We start from the raw sequence: 19,860 nt of genomic DNA on the forward strand, positions 1-19,860 counted from the left end.
ATCGTTGGGAGTATAAGAGGGTTCATAAACCTCCAGCTATTTTGTACAAAATTCGAGAGGCAGGCTGCCTAGCCTGCACCAGCTTCCCAGGGGGGTCCGAGACCCCAGGGACAGCAGGAATCTTGGCTCCAGAAGGAACTGGCCAGTGGCTGCGGGAACCCGCTCCCCCAGCTGTCTTCCTGATCTCGTTTCATAACGCCCCAGGCCTTGGCTGTGGCCCGAAGGCACTGGCTTGCTGCTTGAGAAGGCAGGCTCTTGTCTGAGTTAGTTCTGCCACCTACAGCATGCAGCCCAGCAAAGCCAGCGCACCTCCACAGCAGGCGCGCTTGTTTGCACACAGGAATCCAGGGGAGGGCTGCCTCTCCATCCTGGGAACCCTCCCCTGGAAGGCAAAAACATGGCTTCAGGGATTCCTGATTAGTATTCAGAGATACGAGTTCCTTTGGGGTGGGTTGCCGTGATGGCAAAGTATTTTTACATTAAAGGGGGAGGGATCAATCCTGAGGATTAGCACCTGAAAAAAAAAAAAATGCTGCCCCAAAGCCCAGAGAGGAAAGGAAAGGAAGGCACCACAAAAAGAAGTAGATGATGAGCTCGCAGGTTCTCAGGATAAAGGCAACTCTCCTGTGTGCCAGCATGTATCCTGCCCAGGGCCCCTCTGGGTCCACAAAGGTCACTTTGGCCATCTGACTTGTCGTGTAACGAAAATACTTGCTTCACAGAGATGTGATTCCCGGAGATGCTTGACGTGGAAACTCTGGGAGTTTTCTTACTATCCTGAAATCATTCCGAAGGGGGCCGAAGACTCCCTGAGGGCAGAGATCCTATTCTCCTCATTAGGTCCCCAGCGCCAAAGCAAGAGTGCCTGACACTTAGAAGAAAGCGCAGTAAATGCTTGTGGATGTGAAGTAATAGAAATGTCATCTGTTTGACTGTCTGTGCTGTACGTGTTAACACGTAATTGTAATATCTACTGTTTGTTGACCTCTGATGTGTCAGACGTACTACCTCAAATTCTCACAACAACTCACAAGATGGGTATTCTTTTGCAGGTGAGACAGAGCCCCGGCACTCTTCAGGGACTCCCCCAAGGGTGCATACCTAGTGCAGAATTAAAATCCATACCTAGACCTCTCGCCTCCTATGTATTTTACCACCACTATACACCCATTTCTCAAGAACGGGGAGCGGGCTAAAAGGAAACGGCCTGAAAACTTAACGTTGTGGGGTTTTTTAATTAAAAAAATGTTTTCCCAGCCCTTAGAACTTCCCTGAAAGCTTTTCCTTTCTTACTAACCTAGCTTAGTAATAGATGCAAACATCTTCCGACCCGGTCTGCATCTCGCAGTGGTCCTCCTTTGATGGATAATCCGCCCTTATCTCTGTTTGTAGAGATGACTATGGAATCCTTTACTCTGGTCCGCTGAGCATCAGCCGTTGGGGGAGACCTGCGGCCGTCTATGGCTTGCACGTACTTTGATTTCCAGCGAGGAATTCTTAATGGAGTAATGTCCACATCGAGTCTTCACGGTGTGGGAATGTGGAGCTCATTGCACAGGAATCTCCCCTCTTTCATGGGGTCTTCCTTACTAACACTTTACGTTTCAGGGAGGACTCCAAATAAGCAAGAAGATAGACAAGATTGAAGATGTACCATCACGCATCCAGATCTCATTACTTGACAGCCTGATCCACTAGGGTTGAGTGGCTTTGTCTCTTTGGCTGACACTGTACATGTGTCATTTAGGCTTTGAAGTCTTCCTCTCTTCTTCCTGAGAAACTGCAATGGGAAAGAGATTACAGTTGTCTTTCAACGGAGTTAGCGGTTTGGGTCAAGTTTAGATCATTGTTAGGTAAAAAGAGCAGACAATGTTTTCTAGATGAAGGTAACCTTGATTATCATGCTTAGGCTTGAGAAGAGAGGAGCAGCATGGGCAAATGGGGTTGAGTGAGAAGAGAGTGGAATTCAAGCTGGAAACCACAGGGAATTTGCACATGTCTTGCTGTTTATATGTATCTTTTCTAAAGCCTAGCACATATGTAGGGCAGCAGACTTCGGGAGTCTGTATCAGAATACGACAGGGGCATGCTTTTCCAAAAGGCAGATTCAGGACCCCAGCTCCAGACCCAGTGAAACAGAAGGGGAAAAACCTGGAAATCTGCATTTTTTTAATGTTTATTTATTTTTGATAGAGAGAGAGAGACAGAGCACAATTGGGGGAGGGGAAGAAAGAGAGAGGGAGGGAGACACAGAATCGGAAGCAGGCTCCAGGCTCTGAGCTGTCAGCACAGAGCCCCACGCAGGGCTCAAACCCACAAACCTCGAGATCGTGACCTGAGCGGAAGTCAGACATTTAACTGACTTAAGCCACGTAGGTGCCCCTAGAAGCCTGCATTTTTAATTATCAACTCATTTGGTTCCGATGGAAGTGTTACCTAGACCATACTTTCAGGAACACTGGCATGGAAAAATCCTCTGGTCTTTCTAAAGACACCTTAAATGCATCCATTCACTTGAGCCAAACCTAGGGACACAGAGATACAAGGCACAGTCTCAGCATTCAAAGAGTTCAAGGTCAAGTGGAAGAAAGACTAGAAGCAGATAGTTGCAAAACATGGGTGAGTACATTCGTAAAGCAGAAAGGGCTGGGTGCATGGAGAGAACCATAGAGAGGCACCCAATTCAGCCTGCGTAGGGAGATGCAAAACCTGGAGATGAAGGCGAAGGCGTAACAGGAGCAGCGACCTTGTCGCAAGGACGAGTGGGCATTCTTGGCCAAGAAGAGGGGAGGGGAGAATTCCAGGTGAGAGGGAAACCAGTGGATAAAAGCCAGCGTGTCTGCTGAGTAATGACAGAACGGAAGGGGGTAGTCAGAGCGATGGGCCGAGGAAGGAGGAGATTGCACATCTGCCTTTCATAATGAACTAGTGTTTTTCCACATGGGAGGGTGCATTGCCAATATCTGTGTGGTTGTAATTGCAACAGTACTGGATACATCATTGCAGGTTGTGGTCTTTGTCTTCTTCGATAGGGCACTCTCCATGTGGCAGTGTTCTGATGAGCTTCTAACGGGAGAAGGAATTCAGAGAAGTTCAAGGCAATCCTAAATGGATTTACGGTCTCGTTTCATTCATTAATCTTTGTCATCAGATGTCTTGGACCCAAGTAAATCTGAAACATCTAACCAAAGGAGGGAAGAAAGCAACAGTGTGCAGCGCCACAGAAAAAGCCCCCACGCTCAACTAATGTGGGCATATGTTACTGACATTATCATTATGTGTAAAATACAAATGAGCACATGAATAAAAATAAAATAGTGTTCATCATGGGCCTGGATACGACTGAGGATCAAAAAAGTACTTCCAGTTGCCACTTTGTTCTCCAGAGTTTAAAAGATGGCTTTCACTGCCACGTAATCTACATAAACTAGCATTGTAACTCACAGTGTGTGGTTATACAAACAGGAACAACAGCAGAAACCAGGGTAGGAATCAGAGCATGCTGTGCTCCACGGAAGAGAGCTTTTTTCCTTTAACCAGAAAGAATCATTTGAATTCAGAATAGAGCTACATACATCCACCCAAGAGTTTGTACAGAATGTGTCCTTGGATATGCACACGCGTGCGTGTGTGCGGGTATAAATCACACTCAGCTATAATATGGCAGTATAAATAATAGTAAATGAAGTGGGCGTTATCAGGTATTGGTAGTATTTCTCTTCCTCCAAACTTGCACAGAGAAAATCAAAAGCAGCAGAACAAGAGAAGCACCTTTAAGCTTTCTAATTGTTTCCAGCTGTTGACATTACTTACCGCGAATAATATTATCAAGTAGCGAAACGCCAACGTCTTTGCACTTTTTTGCAGTTGTGTGTCATACTGGAGCCAATGCAGGAGCTGATGTCGAGACATAAGACTTACCACCTCAGTCCACGAGACTGCCTGAAGACCTGCTTATTTCAGAAGTGGCAGCGAATGGTAGCACCACCGGGTACGACCTCGTTCCTCCCTCCCGCTCTAAAAACGCGTCTTCCGAGGCAGGCCTCTTTTGGGGATGAAATGACGTGAGAAGGAAGGAAGGAAGGAAGCATAAAGTGATCAGGAAAGGTAGCTTATTATGGGTATTTAGACTGGCGGACATCTAATTTGTAAAATAAAAACATCCCTAGGAATCATCTGCAATCTCCCTTGGGACCTGAGACCCACAAAAGCCAACTGATTTATTCAGTGTTACCAAGGTCGCTGGCAAAGCCGAAATCAGAACCAGGGTTTCCTGTCTCCCGGTCTAGTCTTTGTTCCACTGGACAGGACTGACGGCTTCTCACAGTCTGTTGTTATTTTGCTTGTTTTTTTGTTTGTTTGCCTGCTTAAGAATCATAGAAATTATAGGAGCGAAAGGAGGGAGGAAGGGAGGATGGAAGGGAAAAAGGAAAGACAGAAAAAAATAAATAAATTGTTTCATTCTTAAAGATAGATCTAATATCAAAGGGTACTCTGATCATGAAGAGAATACATAAAAGATTCCATTTTCCTCACTTCCTTAGAAGGCAGTTTCGATACTACAGTCTCCTGCTGAGGTTCTGAAATTACTGCTTCCAGTTATCATTAATTGTCATTCTATCTAATACATTTTTACTCCCGGGCGTGTGTCGAGCCTCATTGATCATAAAAGCAAAACGTATCCATTCGCTAAAAATTATTTTTATAAAGCGTAATTATTAACACGAAGCACACAGCTTTCTGAATCACAAAATATAATGGTCACCTTCCACTGGTAATTGGCGAGGCATTTTCTATAAAATGAAGATGGACTTAGCCAAGTACATATTCAGACATCTGAGAAAATGGGCATTATTTTACATAGAATAGTTACATCCCCCTCTTAGAGGAATTTTAGACATTTAGAGCATTATTTTTCAAACACATTAAATGTGCTTAAATTATATTCTCTTGCAATATCAATAGGGCTTTATGAGAAAAAATAGTTCACTCAATAAATGCTTTGAGAACCTGTCTTTTCCAACATATGCATATATAATTTATATATTATTTATTAATTAAAACATTCATTCAATAGTTATTTATTGAGCCCCTCCTAGGTGCCAGGCACTGTTCTAGTCACTAGAGGTACAGCCCTGAATGAAACAGAAATCCCAGCCCTCACGGACCTTCCATTCGTTTGCCGAATCCTCATTATAACCTTATGAGGTACTTATTATTTCCTATTTAAATATACAGGGCCTGAAATTTATTTTTTTTAATGTTTATTTTTGAGAGAGAGAGAGAGAGAGAGACAGAGCACGAGGGGGGAGGGGCAGAGAGAGAGGGAGACACAGAATGCGAAGCAGGCTCCAGGCTCTGAGCTGTCAGCCCATGAGCAGTAAGATCCCAAGAGTAGTGAGATCATGACCTGAGCAGAAGTCCGTGGCTCAACAGACTGAGCCACCCAGGCGCCCTGAGGGCCTGAAATTTAAAGTAGTAATTTGCCAAGGTCAGTCTCATAGCTCATCAATGAAGGAGGCCTGTGTCACAATAGGTTTTTATGTCTCCAGAGTTCATGACTCTCTTACCTCAGCTACCTGCTGCCAATGGGAATAATCCAGAGCACACAGTTTCGATATATTTCCCCCAAATTTCATGAAAGAATACAGATACCCCCCCCCCCAAAAAAAAGTAGTCAGTTTTAATTCTTGAGGTAATGGAAGAAGCTATTTGTCAGGGGAACTAAGTATTTGATTGACTTTGAATGTGTCACTCAGCTCTTTTCCAGCATCATGAGCTGGAAAAATTCTGTTTCCTGTTTCCACAACTTTTAGGAGCAGCACCCATAACTCTCTACAGATAGACATGTTAGGACCTTTGATGAAGATCTTTGGGGCACCTGGGGGCTCAGTAGGTTAAGCATGCGACTCCCTCCGGATTTTGGCTCAAGTCATAATCTCGCAGTTTATGAGATCGAGCCCCGTGTCAGGCTCTGTGCTGACAGTGCAGATTCTGCTTGAGATTCTCTCTCTCCAACCCCCCCCCCTTCTGCCCCTCCCCTGCTTGCACACATACACTCACTTGTGCTCTCTCTCAAAATAAATAAACTTAAAAAAATTAATCATGTTTACAAAAAAAAAAGAAAAAAGAAAATCTTTGCACATAAGAGACAAAATATTTACAAAAGAAGAATTGGTATATAAATAGGAACGCAATCCTCTTCTTCCTCAAATGTTAGGGGTAATTTGGTGGACTAAGTGGCCTTTGAAATGAGCCTTAAAGGAAATCCTCCCCACTGCCCATCAGAAGCACATAAATGTTTTAAGAAAATGCTACAAGGCTCTCTCGCTGGGTCCCTGGCTCACCTTCTCTCCATCAGCGCTGGTTCAAAAGAGGGTTAGCAAAAAGGATGCTTTTACATGACATTTCCAACTTAGTAAATGCCTGGAAAAAGTTTCCGCAGATTTCTCATTTACAAAACAAAGATCAGAATAGAACCGAATTAACAGAGTTGCCAGGAACATACGATAGTCATGACATAAAACACGTGAAGCAGATGAAACCATTACGAGCATGAAAACATTGTGTACTACTCACACTACCTAATATGTAAACAAATAACCTTCCTCCGGCCCCACATCACCACACGTCCCTCTGCTTCCACGAACACGTTGTTCAGCTGTCGGGTCCGCAACATTTTCCTCTGTTTCTAAGCGGGACTTGGATGCAAAGATCTAGTTCCCCTTCGTGCAGATGCTGGCCCTAGCACACTTCGACCTTCTGCCCCCAGCAACTTTGAAATGAGCAGCATTCTTTAAACGCTGGCGTCCAAACCATGCGACCTGAGAACTGTACTGAGCCAGGGACCCTACGTGTGACACTCTCAGCTGATAGAACTCATGCTTCCTCTTTTCTGTACTTGAGCATCTCAAGGTCTGCGCTGGCCTGCAACCAAGTGCAGACTGGGAGATGCTGGCCTACCACCTTAACTCGTTTTAACCCTTTCTGTCATTCCTCAGAGGCCCCCCGGGGGAACGCAGAGCCCTCCTTTCCCCTTAAAGAGCCAACAGTCCAGAGAAAAGGGTTTTCTCAAATTCTGTAACGGTGATAACATGTTTCACGCGACTCTAACAGTGGTATTTGCGGCTCGCCCCTAAAATACATTTACTAGACTGCAGGCACGTGTCTAACGGTAGAGAGAACAGTGAAGCACAAATCGTTTGATCGAGAGACCAAAGAAAAGAGTTGCACCCATTTGGTGCTTAAAGGATAAAGCCACGGCTTCCTCCCTTCACTTAGCGTGAAGCTAAAAGAAACGGCAACAATGTAGAGTCTGCTCTTTGTCATTTACAAGCACAGCTTCCTTGGGGGGCCGGTATGGTGACGGTTGCCCCAGATCTGACCCTCCATCCGTTGTCCGTATTGCAGCAGAACCCACACGGCAGCCGACAACGAAGCGGAGAAAAAGAAAAAACTCCACCAGCAGCACGTCCAACAGCAGCGCCGGGAACACCGCCAACAGCACCGGCAGCAAGAAGAAGACGCCAGCCGCTAACCTGAGTCTGTCCAGTCAGGTACCTGTAAGTCTCGCTTTCCTCTTAGGCCCGAAATCCCGCCTCCGCCTGTCCTCCGCCTGCTGGGGGCCCAGGGAAAGTTCCCTTTAGCCGCTCCTGCCTTCTGGGTTGGGGGCGGGGGAGGGCCAGGCAAGGGCAGGGGGAGGGTGGGCGGGAGGAGCTCGACCGTGGAAACCTTCCCCTGCAAACTGGGAATTAGGAAGGAATATGAAGCGTCTGTGCTGCACAGGGACCTGAATTACAGAGCCGTCAGAGGCACAGACAGGAGATGTGTCACGTAAGGTTTAATTAAAAGATCACTTAGCGCCATGCCTGGCGGCAGAGAAGGGGCCCTCGGCACCATCCCCGGGGACCCCTGTGCTCCACTGGAAACTAGCTTCCGGCGTTCAGGCTCCATGTTGTAATTTGACTGGGCCTTCCCAACATGGGTGCCCTTCTCATTTTGAGACTCAGGTAATTAACTCGGCCACCAAAATCGCAGCTCAGTGGATGCCACTTGACCCATTTCATTAGCTCAGGGGGAGGGTCCGCCCTTGGTTTGGTCTCAACTCTCCTGACCTCTTGACCCTTTCTTTCATTTCTGGGTCTTGACAGAGGAAATGGGCCGCTTAGAAGGGGGCTTCTTTGAACTCCGAGGCTGACAGCTGACGGGTGTCCCCAAATAGCGCGTTGCCCGTGTGGGCACTTTCTTCATCTCCATTTTTTTTTTTTTCAAGTTCTGTCCTGTCTGCCTACTTCCTTCCTGACTCCAGATTCCTCAGCCCAGTGTTAGATCATTTATTGCTTTTAAATTCTCATGCTCCTGTAAACATTTCTCGTCCCTCGTCCCCTCCACGATTACTTGTGGGTGTCCTTCTCTGCTGCCCTTGTCACATCACCCTGTCTCCCGGCGTTTGACTGTCGTTTGAACCCTGATACTTCCGTGGTGCTTCATGGCTATTCCTTGGATACCATGTCTTCGGAAATGTGTTCTATTTCTTATTACTTCCCTCAACCAGTACAATTTTACCTTTTCTCTTTCACACCTTTTTCCCTGTCTTGGTCTGTTGTCCTCATATCTCTCCCCATGTGAGAGTGGATTCTTCTTTCATGGGGATTCTCCACTTACTTCTAAATGTGTCTTTCAAATCTGGCCCCAACCCACTTTTACCCACTTTCCATCGGTCGGTTTTCTTTGGCTAGAGGCAACCCCATCAGTACCTGAGAATCACCTGGGCCACTGAGACTCTTCTCCTGTCTTCCATAGACAGAGGGTATGGTTTTCATCATCACTGCACTAGAAAGAAAGGGTCATGGAGAGAGTGGCCAGCCTGTGGGGAAGGTACCATTTTAATTTTAAGACCGCTAGGAATTATAGTTTTTAAATAATGCCAGACTCACCTCTGTTTTCTGAACTGGCTAAAGAGTCAGAAAAAAAAAAAAATCAAAGAAAAAAAAAAACAGAGTCTTTTTATTAAGGTACCAATAAGTTAGGCCCACTTCTGGTTAAATTGGAAAATACACAGAGAAAATGGCCTGGTATAAATAAATCAACCCCAAAGTGCACACAAGTAGCCTATTATTCATCTACTCCTGGAGTTTTAGAAACTAACATTTGTTAGTTTCCTCTAGCAAATGGAAGTGCATTCCAGAGAACTCTGGAACTGTAGCATTGCTCCTTAAAGGCACAGTGACTGCAAGAATTCAGTTCAGTTCAACAGTTGTTTTGAGCTCCTACTATGTGCCCCACACCGTACCAGATATCAGCAATACCGAGATTAAACAACCAGAACAAAAACCCAGGCCCTGTCGGTCACTGAAGAGCTCAGTCTCTCCTGCCAGCTCAGTCTCCCGGTGTCAGCCAGCAGGGTACGGCACTGAGCAGGATTCTGAAGCCTTGGGTTTGGTGGGCCATCCATTGGTGATGTCTGCCTCAGGTGTAGAATAGCGGTATGTGTGTCACAGATTTCGACATCCCTAGCCTCGTCGGAAACATTTCAATTTTATTTTAAAGGGCACATAGTCTGTTCCGTTCCCTTATGCTCCTACCCTCCAAGCCAACAACTACATCTTAGTGGAGGATCCCTGTGTCGAGAGGGCTTTTAATGAAGTGAGACCCCTTGGACTTCGAGAGAACAAGGCACCATTAGAAAGCGAGAGCAGAACGCCAGCACCACCCCCGCACCATGCAATTCAAGACGTTTCAATGAAGTCAAGCTTACAGATGGCCAAGGGTGGGCAGGAAAAAGCCACCGCCACGTTAGGAAAATGTGCACATTTCGGGGTGCACTCTTGCTGAATGGACCTTCCGCGATAGGCATCGTCTGGCTTGTAGCGACCCCCTCTTTTAACCCTGTGTACTGAATTACCGACACGATTTGACTGTTGAACTAGAACGCGATCTGCAGGCACAATGGCTGCCTCGTTCGAAGGCACGGCCAGGTTCTCTGTGCCACCGTGACCACAGCTGTGGTCCGCCTGGCTGCCACGGCAGCAAACGTGCGTGTCCGGCGAGGACTAGGGTTTAATCCTTGGATTCTGCTTCTCACTCCATGAGCAGGGGCTAGGAGCGATCCCGAACTGCAGCCTCAACCCTGGGAGGGATGGAGACCTGTGTCATTCAACAGCAGTGACCCCTTCTGGCCAATTTAAGGAGAAGCATTGAGGGGCCCTGAAAGGAGTCACTTCCAGTCCTCCTCAGAGGTTGGTGGTCCTTGCACGGGGGATTAGTGAGAAGATGTGACAATGGGCGTGGCGCCTCCAGGCCTCCGGCGAGGAGCAGAGGTCTGCCTCAGGGGGAGCGAAGGGCATCCTGGGGTTACCCTCAGACAGACCAGCCCTGCCTCCTGTGGGACACACGAGATAGCAGAGACGGGAAGGATAATGCAACTCTCACTACTCATGTTGAACGTTGGGGGGATTTTTAAAGATGGGGGGGTGGGGAAAACGGGGCCAACATCCGCTAGGTAGAGGCAGCCCAGAACGTGCACTGTGTCTCCGTTCGTTTTGTGTGAGGCTAACCAAGTGAGACTGCCCGAGCAGAGAACCACTTTTTGAGTCTGTAGGTTTAGAAGAAGCAGGTAGAGCCCCGTGCATAGCGGCCTAAGCGGCCTCAGGTATCTATGCACATGAGAAGCCCACGGCACACATCTGTCATAGCTTGCCATCTGTCACTCATCCGCACAGGTACACACAGGATTATGTATCTGGCTAAGGATTTTCTCGTACAATCAGGAAGGCAAATGTGGCATCACTCTGAAATTTAGGATGCTTACAACTATCCATGCCTGTTCCCAACATGACAAGCCTATATCAGTCCCATTTGAAGTGATTCAAATCACTATTTTCACAGTGCTTTTCTTGAATAACTGTTATTTTCTGATGCAATGAAGGCACCTGGGGTGTCGAGAACTTTTTCTAATGTCACGCTTAAGCTGCCTTCTGATTTTTCTCCTCTGTTTCCAAATTACGCTTACCTCCTCACACTGCCCCAGCCTCTCTCGATGACCTTGGACTCACAGTACTAATGTGGACCCATGTGGTCACTTCCCACACCCTTCCCCTGCCCTGTGACACCTTATGCATGTGTTTTCCGACCCTTTCAACGTGTGCTGCACGTAAGTCATGAAATGAGATGAACCCGTGTCATCCTCTGCCCAATCTTGCCCCATTCTCCCCCCCCCCCCACCTTTGTTCCTGATCATAAGCACTGTCTCCTAACTGCCTGTAACCAAGTGGCACTTTTTTGTCCAGAACACCCCCAACGGGTCATATGGCTAACCCGATAATGTCCCCTCCTCTCTGGAGGCCACATTCCATCTCCAGTCCTGTCGGCATTCTTGCCAATCAGAGTCTCTGTGTTGTACCTCACCTTGAGCCCTCATGAGTCTCCCCACATGTCAATGTCGTGTCTGGCTCTTCGTTGCATAGTCAGTACGTTCTTCGAAGCACACTTCTGATTGTCCTGCCAGTACCTATATTTGCTGAGTTTACCCAGCGCATATTTGAGGCATTTACTTAATCTGGGACATATCTCTTTAAAATCATGTTTATCAAATCACAAGATCGATTAGTCAGAAAACACAGTTTGGAAATCTATTGATTATCTCCCCATAATTCTAGGGGAACCAATCAATCAGTCAATCAAGCAAACAAACAAACAAACAAGGTTTTCCACTGCAAAATCAACCAGGTGACAAGCAAGGGTTTTGTTCAATTGGCACCTTCATAATTCTAGAAAGAAACGGGAGGGCCCAATGGACCGTCTCCTGACCAAAGGCAGTATTCTCCTATACCGTCCCAGGAAAGCCTCTTTTGCCCCAGTGAAGACAAAATTTTCGCCCAGTTACCAAGGCATTTCATCAAATTAGCCTCCGCATCAGGAAACACACCCTTACGTCTCCAAAAGCATCTGGCTCAGCCCTGCTTGTTTTGGCAGAGGCGGAAGCTGATGGCCTTGGGCACTCACCTGGAGTCACCGCACTTTTGAGTAGATTATTGCTCACAGCCTGCCCAGCAAGTATCACCCAGTATCACCTGACAGGTGTCCTGTCCCATGCCCAGGCCACCCACCAACCCCACACAGCCCCCTCTGAACAAAGAGGCCGGAGCCGTGCCCTGTGTATGCCCCCTTCTCCCCTGGCCCCGGGGCCTCTCCAGCTGTGGCCTCCACGATGCTCCCGGCTACAGTAGGTGGCTTCCTTGTTTGCATGGAAGGACAATCTGTGCTTAAAGGAGTGATTAGATGGATTCTTCTTGCACGCTTCCATTTCTGATGACTGCCAGCTTCATCAATGTAATTATAATTAGTGCTCTTCTTCTTCCTTTTATGGCACCAGCTGGACAGACTGGTTCTCTTGACTGCCCAGATTGGTGGCAGGGTTGCCTGTGTGGGGATAGGTGACAGGCACCATGAAATAACAGATGGTAAATTCAGGGCTTGTTGGCAATCAGCAGGTTTTTGCTAATGACTTAATTAGCTATGCAAATTGTCAAATCAGTGTGAACATTGTTTTTATCGAAAACTTTACCTAAATTAATTACCATAATTAAGTAGCAGAATGTCAAGGATATTGGCTGCATAAAAGGGCCTGGCTGAGTGGAAAAAAAGAGAGATTCTGCCTTCAATTAAAATGTATACCGTCCTTGGGACAGAGAGAACGCCATTTGGAATGAGTTGCGTGAATACTGCAGAATTGCACCCTCCCCCTGTTGGCTGCTAGTCTGAAGCCATTCAGAGGCCCTAACATAAAAAGTGGCGGATTTTTGGAGGTAGTGGAGAGCACCCAGCAGAAGGTTCCACAGCCCTCTCTCTAAAAGTCCCCAACGTCGGCAAGTTAAAAGCGTGGATTTTTTTAATCTTGAAAAATCCATTTTTTTATTTCTGCAGATTGCTAGCATTGCTCGTTCTCCGGTGTCAGGCTGCGCACTAAGGACATAAACTCGCGTGGTTGTTCCACGTCAGGAGGCAATGTTTATTTCCTGTAGAAATCCAATATGCGTCTCGCCCCCGCCCCCCGACTTTGAGACTTGACCCCCGGTGCACAGTACACGAGCGTGTCTGTCCTAGACCCCCCCAGCTTCTCCCGCTAGTGTTTTAAGCTGAGCTTCCCTGTCCCAAGGTTTCCCTGTAATAATGTCAGCTGCTGTTCACAGGATGTGATGGTGGTAGGCGAACCAACCTTGATGGGAGGTGAGTTTGGGGACGAGGACGAAAGGCTAATCACTAGATTAGAAAACACGCAATATGACGCGGCCAACGGCGTGGACGACGAGGAAGACTTCAACAGCCCCCCGGCCCTGGGGAACAGCAGCCCGTGGAGCAGTAAACCCCCCGCCGCTCAAGAGACCAAATCAGAAAACGCCCCACCCCAGGCTCCCCAGTGACACTGACACTGACCCGCACCCGCACCCGCACCCGCACCCGCCGTCAGTAGGTCGTGGGGCACGCTCACGCTTGCAGATCCTTGCTTGCAGGAGAGGAAGGAGGAGAAATAAAAAACTCTTCCACGCAAATACCTGTTTCTAAACCACAATGATCTGAGTTTGGGTTTCTTTGTTCTTTCTTTTTTTCTTTTTTGAATTGAGAGGATCGTTCCAATAAACTTCCCTGACCCTTCCCTGGAGGCCTTCACAGGTAACACAGAGAGTGGCACTGATCTTAATGAAAAGAGCGAAAGTTCGCGCTTCTCCGGGCTCGGTGTTAACCACGTGTTTGTTAATTACACCCCACCCCCAACCCCACCCCGACGAAGGCCATATTGTCAATACGCCCTCAGTGCTCAGGGTCTCGTTATATGCCGACCCTAACTACAGATGACTTTTTAATATTGTAAAATATTTTCTGCTTTTTGACTTGCATCTGAGAGTTTCTTGTTTCAGTAAAAAAAGAAAAGAAAAAAAATCAGCCTTTGGACAGTAATTTAAATGTATCCTTATTATTATTTTTTTTCTTCACCTTTTCTTTCATTGGGTAACAGCTAAGAGGGCCTTGCAGGGTAATTATTGGGTGAGCTAATGTCAGTCGGTTCTCCAACCCCAGCTGGTTCAATTGAGCCCAAGGGCTGAAACAAGAAATGTCTTTTTGTCATCGAAGACACCAAGGCAGATTTTTATGTAAAGACAGACACCTGGCCCCTCGAGAACCCACTCGTTTGTAAAATTGCTGTTGATCCAAATCTTTTCAAGCCATGTAATCCATTAATTTTGTGGGCAGTTTAATAAATCTGAAACTTTTTTGTGTTTTTTATTGTATCTGAGTTGACTGTTGTTTCTTTTCATGGTATATTTCTTGTATAATATTTTGTAAAGCCCTCACCTGGTTTCTTTTATGGGGATTCTTCTTTGGGGCAATTCCAGTGTATTTATGTGAAACTTTATAAGAGAACTAATTTTTCCATTTGCATATTAATATGTTCTTCCACACATGTAAAGACACAGTGGCTCCGTGTGTTATAAAACAGCTGTATTTTATGTATGCTTTACTGATAAGTGTGCCAATAATAAACTGTGTTAACGACCAAAGCAACTGAGTCTGGCTGTTTGTGAGCATTTGGCGAGGGCTTGGGGGGGCGGCGGGGGGAGAAATCTGCCCACGATCATGAGAAGTATTGAGCTTGGATTTATTGCCCGGAGTCCAAATGGAGTGGAATTGTGACAGCCATGCCATCCTTTGTAAAGTCTGATTCCTTTCCCTGCTCACTGTGGTTCAGTTGGGCAGATGTGTGAGAGTCTGCTGTGTGCTGGGCACATGCTTGCCGTGGACACAACAATGAGAAAGCAAGAACTGGCCTGTGCTGCAGCTTGGCAAGTGGAGGAGCGGTGGCTTCCCCACAAGTGTTGATTCTGCACCAAACAGCCCTTCTTAAGGTCCACAGATATTATTTCAGCTAATCCCCAAAGCTTCACAAAGTTGGCATTGCTATCTCCATTTTTAAAGATCAATGTCTTGCTTGCCCATTTTTCCAAAAAGTTGCTATATGAGACTACAGAAAATTCACTTGAGGACGTGTTTCTTAAAAGAAATTTCCTCGTGTTTTTCCACTTTGTTTTCCACCAGGGAGGAAGATGAGAGAAGAAGTCAGCATTTGTTGGATGTGTATTAAGTGCTGGGTGATTTTAATTTATCATCTTGGCAAAATCTGGAAAGGCGAATTTGAAAAAGAGGTTATGGGAGGCCACGTGTCTTAGGCTGGGATTCTCAGAAGCAGAGCCTGAGATCAGGATTTGGGGGCACAAGATTATCAAAGGAGTGTTCTTCAGGTAAAAACAAAAGGAAAAAAGAAAAAAGGGGCTGTCGGTTACCTGGGGCATCCATCAGGTCTGCCCCTCAGATCTCTTTCTGGGACAGAGGGGCATGCTCCTCTCTTGGCAGACTCTGGAAAAAGTGAAAAGAAGTTAGGCCAAATCACACATACGCCTGCTCACCCTGCATCCGCTGGCCGAAGCAAGTTGCAAGGATAAGCCTCACATCGGTGGGGGTGGGGAAATATACACTCCCTCCTGCAAAGTCCCATGGCAAAGGGTATGAATAAACAAGTGGGAATCTAGTCAACCACTGGTGACCTACACAATGTTGCCTGAAGAAACGTCTAATTGTTTGCCAACACTTCAAAACTGATTTTGGAATTAAAATTTTGTGCTGCTCCTAACAAATCGTATCGAACAACAATGCAAAAAAAATTAACGAAGATTCCCATTTCTGAATCCCTGGATGGTGACAGTTGGCTGGTGTCAAGGCATGACTACCCTGCTTGGATGCTGTCCACCGTGGCACACTTGACCCATCTCACGCACTCCACCTGGCTGGCTTCCACAGGCTACTGTATCTATTACACCCATGCTCTCTACTCCTTAAAACCACGTTCGGAAGTCAACATCATTGGCTCTATTTTACAGATGTGCAGACTAATGTTCAAGCAGGTTAGGTGAGCCCGTTTGTCACATAGCTGGTAAGTACTAAAGTGGGCTTGCAGGGCCAAAGTCAGTGCTCCTTTCAGCAAGCCACACTGGTTTAGTGGTAGTGGGTCAGCCTCTGTGGATTAGGTTAGGAACGTGGCAAGCAGGATCGCATTGAATCTTTGCACTGTTCCTGTGGGCAAGGTAAAGTTCTCCTCCTCCATTTGGCAGCTGGTACTCAGAGCAGTTAAACAGCTTCCCCAAAGTCATGGAGGTCACAAGTGACAACATCATGTCACCTTGACTCTGTGAACCACTTTATTAGACTTACTGTCATGTACACGGTCTGCATGTTGGGTGTTTGGAGGTGTTCTCTGGCCTGGGAGAGGGGTCCTGGCATCCACCTTTCTACCATTTGCTGTGTATTTTCAGGGGTTGTTGAGGAGTCTGCCAGAGATCAAGAATTGCCACTGACCTGGTAATGGAACAAAGTGGGGAGGCCCCCTTTAAGACCTTGAAATCTCAAGGGCATCTGACAAGGGATTTAGAAATAAGTGACCCAGTCCCTGCAGGAAATTTTTTCTCTCTCCATTTCTTTTTAACCTCGAGGTGAGCATTTAATGCAATAGGAAGACACAACTTGCACTGATACTACACAGGGTGGGCCGCAGAGGGAACAAGGTCAACAATATCAATGTCCCTAAATCAGGATTGGCAGCATCCTTGAGAAATTCATTTTATAATGGGATACCTTTCCATTCTCCGTAGAAACATTTACCAGGGTTTTTTGTTTGTTTGTTTGTTTGTTTCTGATTAAGTAATACATGCTCATTGTAGATCATTTGAACACACAGGAACAAGAAGAAAAGTAATTCCACTGCCCCAATATAAGCATTGCTAATACTCTGATACTTATCTTTCCAGTTTTATTCTTGGCTCATATACATTACAATGTTGATAAGATACAGAATAGACAATGATGTATCCTGCCCTTTCATATAATATCGTCTCATGAGCCACCTCTGTTAACTATTCTTTAAAAACATGATTTTAATTTCCACGTAATGACCCACTAATGGAATATACCATAATGTATTAAGCCATTTATTTATGGCTGGTCAACTCCCTTTTTTACATCTCATTAGAATTTCATAATCATTAAACTGGTCCAAGGTTGATTAGAGTTTGTTAAATCAAAATTCACTTATTGGGTATTTGCCACGTGCCCAGCACCATTCTGAGCGTTGTATGGGATTCCTGTACCTGGTCCCACCCTCAAAGTGCTTATAATTCACTTGGCATAGAGAACAAGTACATAAAATGCTGTCCAAGCATATAAGGCTGAATCTATTCAGAGGATCAACAAAGCACAGAGAATAAAACCTCTAGGAGTTTAAAGGCATTTGATTCACACTCATTGTGTTCTACCACGTCTGTGTCTTGCTTTGCATCTCACTTCGTCTTTACCACAGCCGGAGGATGTGGGTGTTTTGTCCAGGAAGCTCAGAGAAGTTGAACACCTTGCCCAAGGTCACATAGATAGAAAATGCCAAGGTCAAGTTTGAACCAACACATGACTCCAAAGCCTGTTCTTTTGCTGGTATGCCACAGGAAATCCCTCGGGGAAACAGCAAATGCTGTGACTGAGTGTTGGCAGGAATGACTTCGTGACAGAGCAAGAGGGGACAATGCATCGATACACGCACCCACATCTGAGTGTCTGGCTGACTCTCACAATTCGCTCTCTGGCTTCATCTTTTATCCATCACTGCTGTCAAGATGATGTCTCTGATCGCTGGGGATATTGAGGAGTTTGGGTTTTGAACAAAACCTAATGTATCAGCACTCTTGCTGTTTACGTCAAGGTATTTTCAGCACTTGAAGCCATTAAGCTGGAAAAGGCATTGAAAGGTTATTAAAACTATAAATTAAGGGAACTGGTGAAGCATTGTCTATGGCCCTGCCCAGCCCTACCTTCTCCTCCATTCCTATTCTTTCCAGAACTTTGCCATCTTGGACAAAGAAAACATTTCTTCTTTCTCAATGACTTCCAAAGAATTTCTGGAAAGTATTGATTCCTGAGTTAAGCAAACTTGTTTTGAAGGAAGTTCTTTGTGTCTCTTCCAGAGTGGACATGATGTATCTTGAGCTCTTCTCCAATAGGAAGCCATTCTTTCTCTTTTAATTCTTAATTTGTTAAAAGTAGTATTCGCTCCTTGGGGGTTTGCAAATTCTTCTGTTATGAAAGTGTTAATGTTTTCGGAAAGATCTGCAAAAAGTCTCAAACGGTTGTGAAACGGCTTTAACTCCTGAAGCCCACCTGAAGTCCATTGTCACAAAAGTGAAAACTTCTATTTCGTAGAAAAAGTGAATTTTGGAAAACCTGGGCACTATCTAAGGGATCAAACACCTTTCACTTCCTCTAGCCAGTACCGACCAATATTGGCAAGTCCTGTTGTTCCAGGAGAGGTTCTGAGGAGCTCACTCAGGGAGAAGAAGGGTGTGAATATTGGCAAAGCCTACCACTGAGGTAAAGGAGGGCTCAGATTTCCCTGGATTTGCCTTTCTGCCCTAAATCACAAAGCATTTCAAAGGTAGAGGTCTCTGGAATTCACAGGATTGTTTTCCTATGATAGAAAACTCTGCTTTCCCCTTTCCCCATTTTAGCACTAAATGTCCCTCATCCTGGGAAATTCCTCACTTCCAGGCAGCCCAGCCCATATGTGCAGCAAAACAGACAAATGCATAATCAGTGGGCACTGCTACAAAGCATCTTTTGCATTCCAGGCACCTCACACACCCACTCTGGGAAGGAAGGGGGGCATTAGTGTTATTGTTTTACTGGTAGGAAAACTGAGGTGAAGAAACATTAAGGAAAATGCCCAAGGACCCCGAGCAAATAAGCAACAGAACTTAGATGCAATCTCAGGTGTGACTGGCTCACAGCCTGTGCTTTCTCTGCTACATCGATGGCTTTGAACTCTTATTCTAAATAAGACCAAGGGAAGTGCAATATATAAAGTTAACTAAGAGAAACAGTCAAGCATCAGAGATCGTGAAACCCAGAAAAAATCCTGAAGAACCAGAGTCTTGGTTGTACAAGTCAGGTCTACACCTGTATTCTCCCACTGTCACTAGGCTGCAAGAGAACACCACTGGCTCAGTCACGCTAACGATCGAAAAAGCTGCTGTGCGCTATGGCATTTGGCCGGTGAGGAAGTATTCAGACAAATGACATTGGGAACCTACCACAGATAGCCAAGGTTTATCCCAGCTGGCCCAATGAAAACGTCCCTTTCCATTGCAATGGAGACTAATCCAGCCTGTCGTAATGACTGGCCTGTAGTTTTGCTGAAGTCCAGAAAGCAGTTAGCAATATCTATGGCCCCTTTGCACTCAATCCAGTTACTTCTGCAACTGGGTTTGGACAGTTTGCATTTGCCAAGTGCACTTTGGGAGATTCTTTACAAATAATTAGGAAAGAAAGTTGTGGGGGGTGGGGGGAGGCGTCTCCAGGGTGGGCCCTTCTCTAACTCAACCCTCTACACAATACCACCACCCAAGAGTGACAGAATGTTGCTTACCTCTCACTGCAGAACTCAGACAATGAGGTGGCAATAATCCCCAGGTTATCATTTTTAATGGAAGGACACAGTACTTTTTATTTTATTTTTAACTTAATTTCAAGTTAGTCAACATACAGTGTAGCATTGTTTTCAGCAGTAGAACCCAGTGATTCATCACTTACATATAACACCCTGTGCTCATCCCAACAAGTTCCCTTGGTAATGCTTATCACCCAGTTAGCCCGTCCCCCCACCCACCTCCCCTCCAGCAACCCTCAGTTTGTTCTCTGTGTTTAAGAGTCTCTTATGGTTTGCCTCCCTCTCTGTTTTTATCTTATTTTATTTTTCCTTCCCGTCCCCTA

General features: G+C 45.9%; 1 protein-coding gene across 11 annotated transcripts in view; it reads left to right on the forward strand.

Moving 5' to 3' along the window:
- The window catches only part of LDB2 (LIM domain binding 2), a 384,443-nt gene extending 369,885 nt beyond the window's left edge, over positions 1-14,558 (forward strand). For 2 of the 11 annotated variants that reach the window (XM_058723016.1, XM_058723020.1), the window contains exons 6-8: positions 3,868-3,991; positions 7,411-7,562; positions 13,191-14,558. In XM_058723016.1, coding sequence (XP_058578999.1) covers positions 3,868-3,991; positions 7,411-7,562; positions 13,191-13,421 — 507 coding nt within the window. In that variant the 3' untranslated portion in view covers positions 13,422-14,558. The other 9 variants (XM_058723024.1, XM_058723021.1, XM_058723025.1 and 6 more) reach the window with 9 other exon arrangements.
- The last annotated feature ends 5,302 nt before the right edge of the window (positions 14,559-19,860 follow it).

This window comes from Neofelis nebulosa, chromosome 3, assembly GCF_028018385.1.
Source record: "Neofelis nebulosa isolate mNeoNeb1 chromosome 3, mNeoNeb1.pri, whole genome shotgun sequence".
Taxonomy (NCBI): Eukaryota; Metazoa; Chordata; class Mammalia; order Carnivora; family Felidae; genus Neofelis; species Neofelis nebulosa.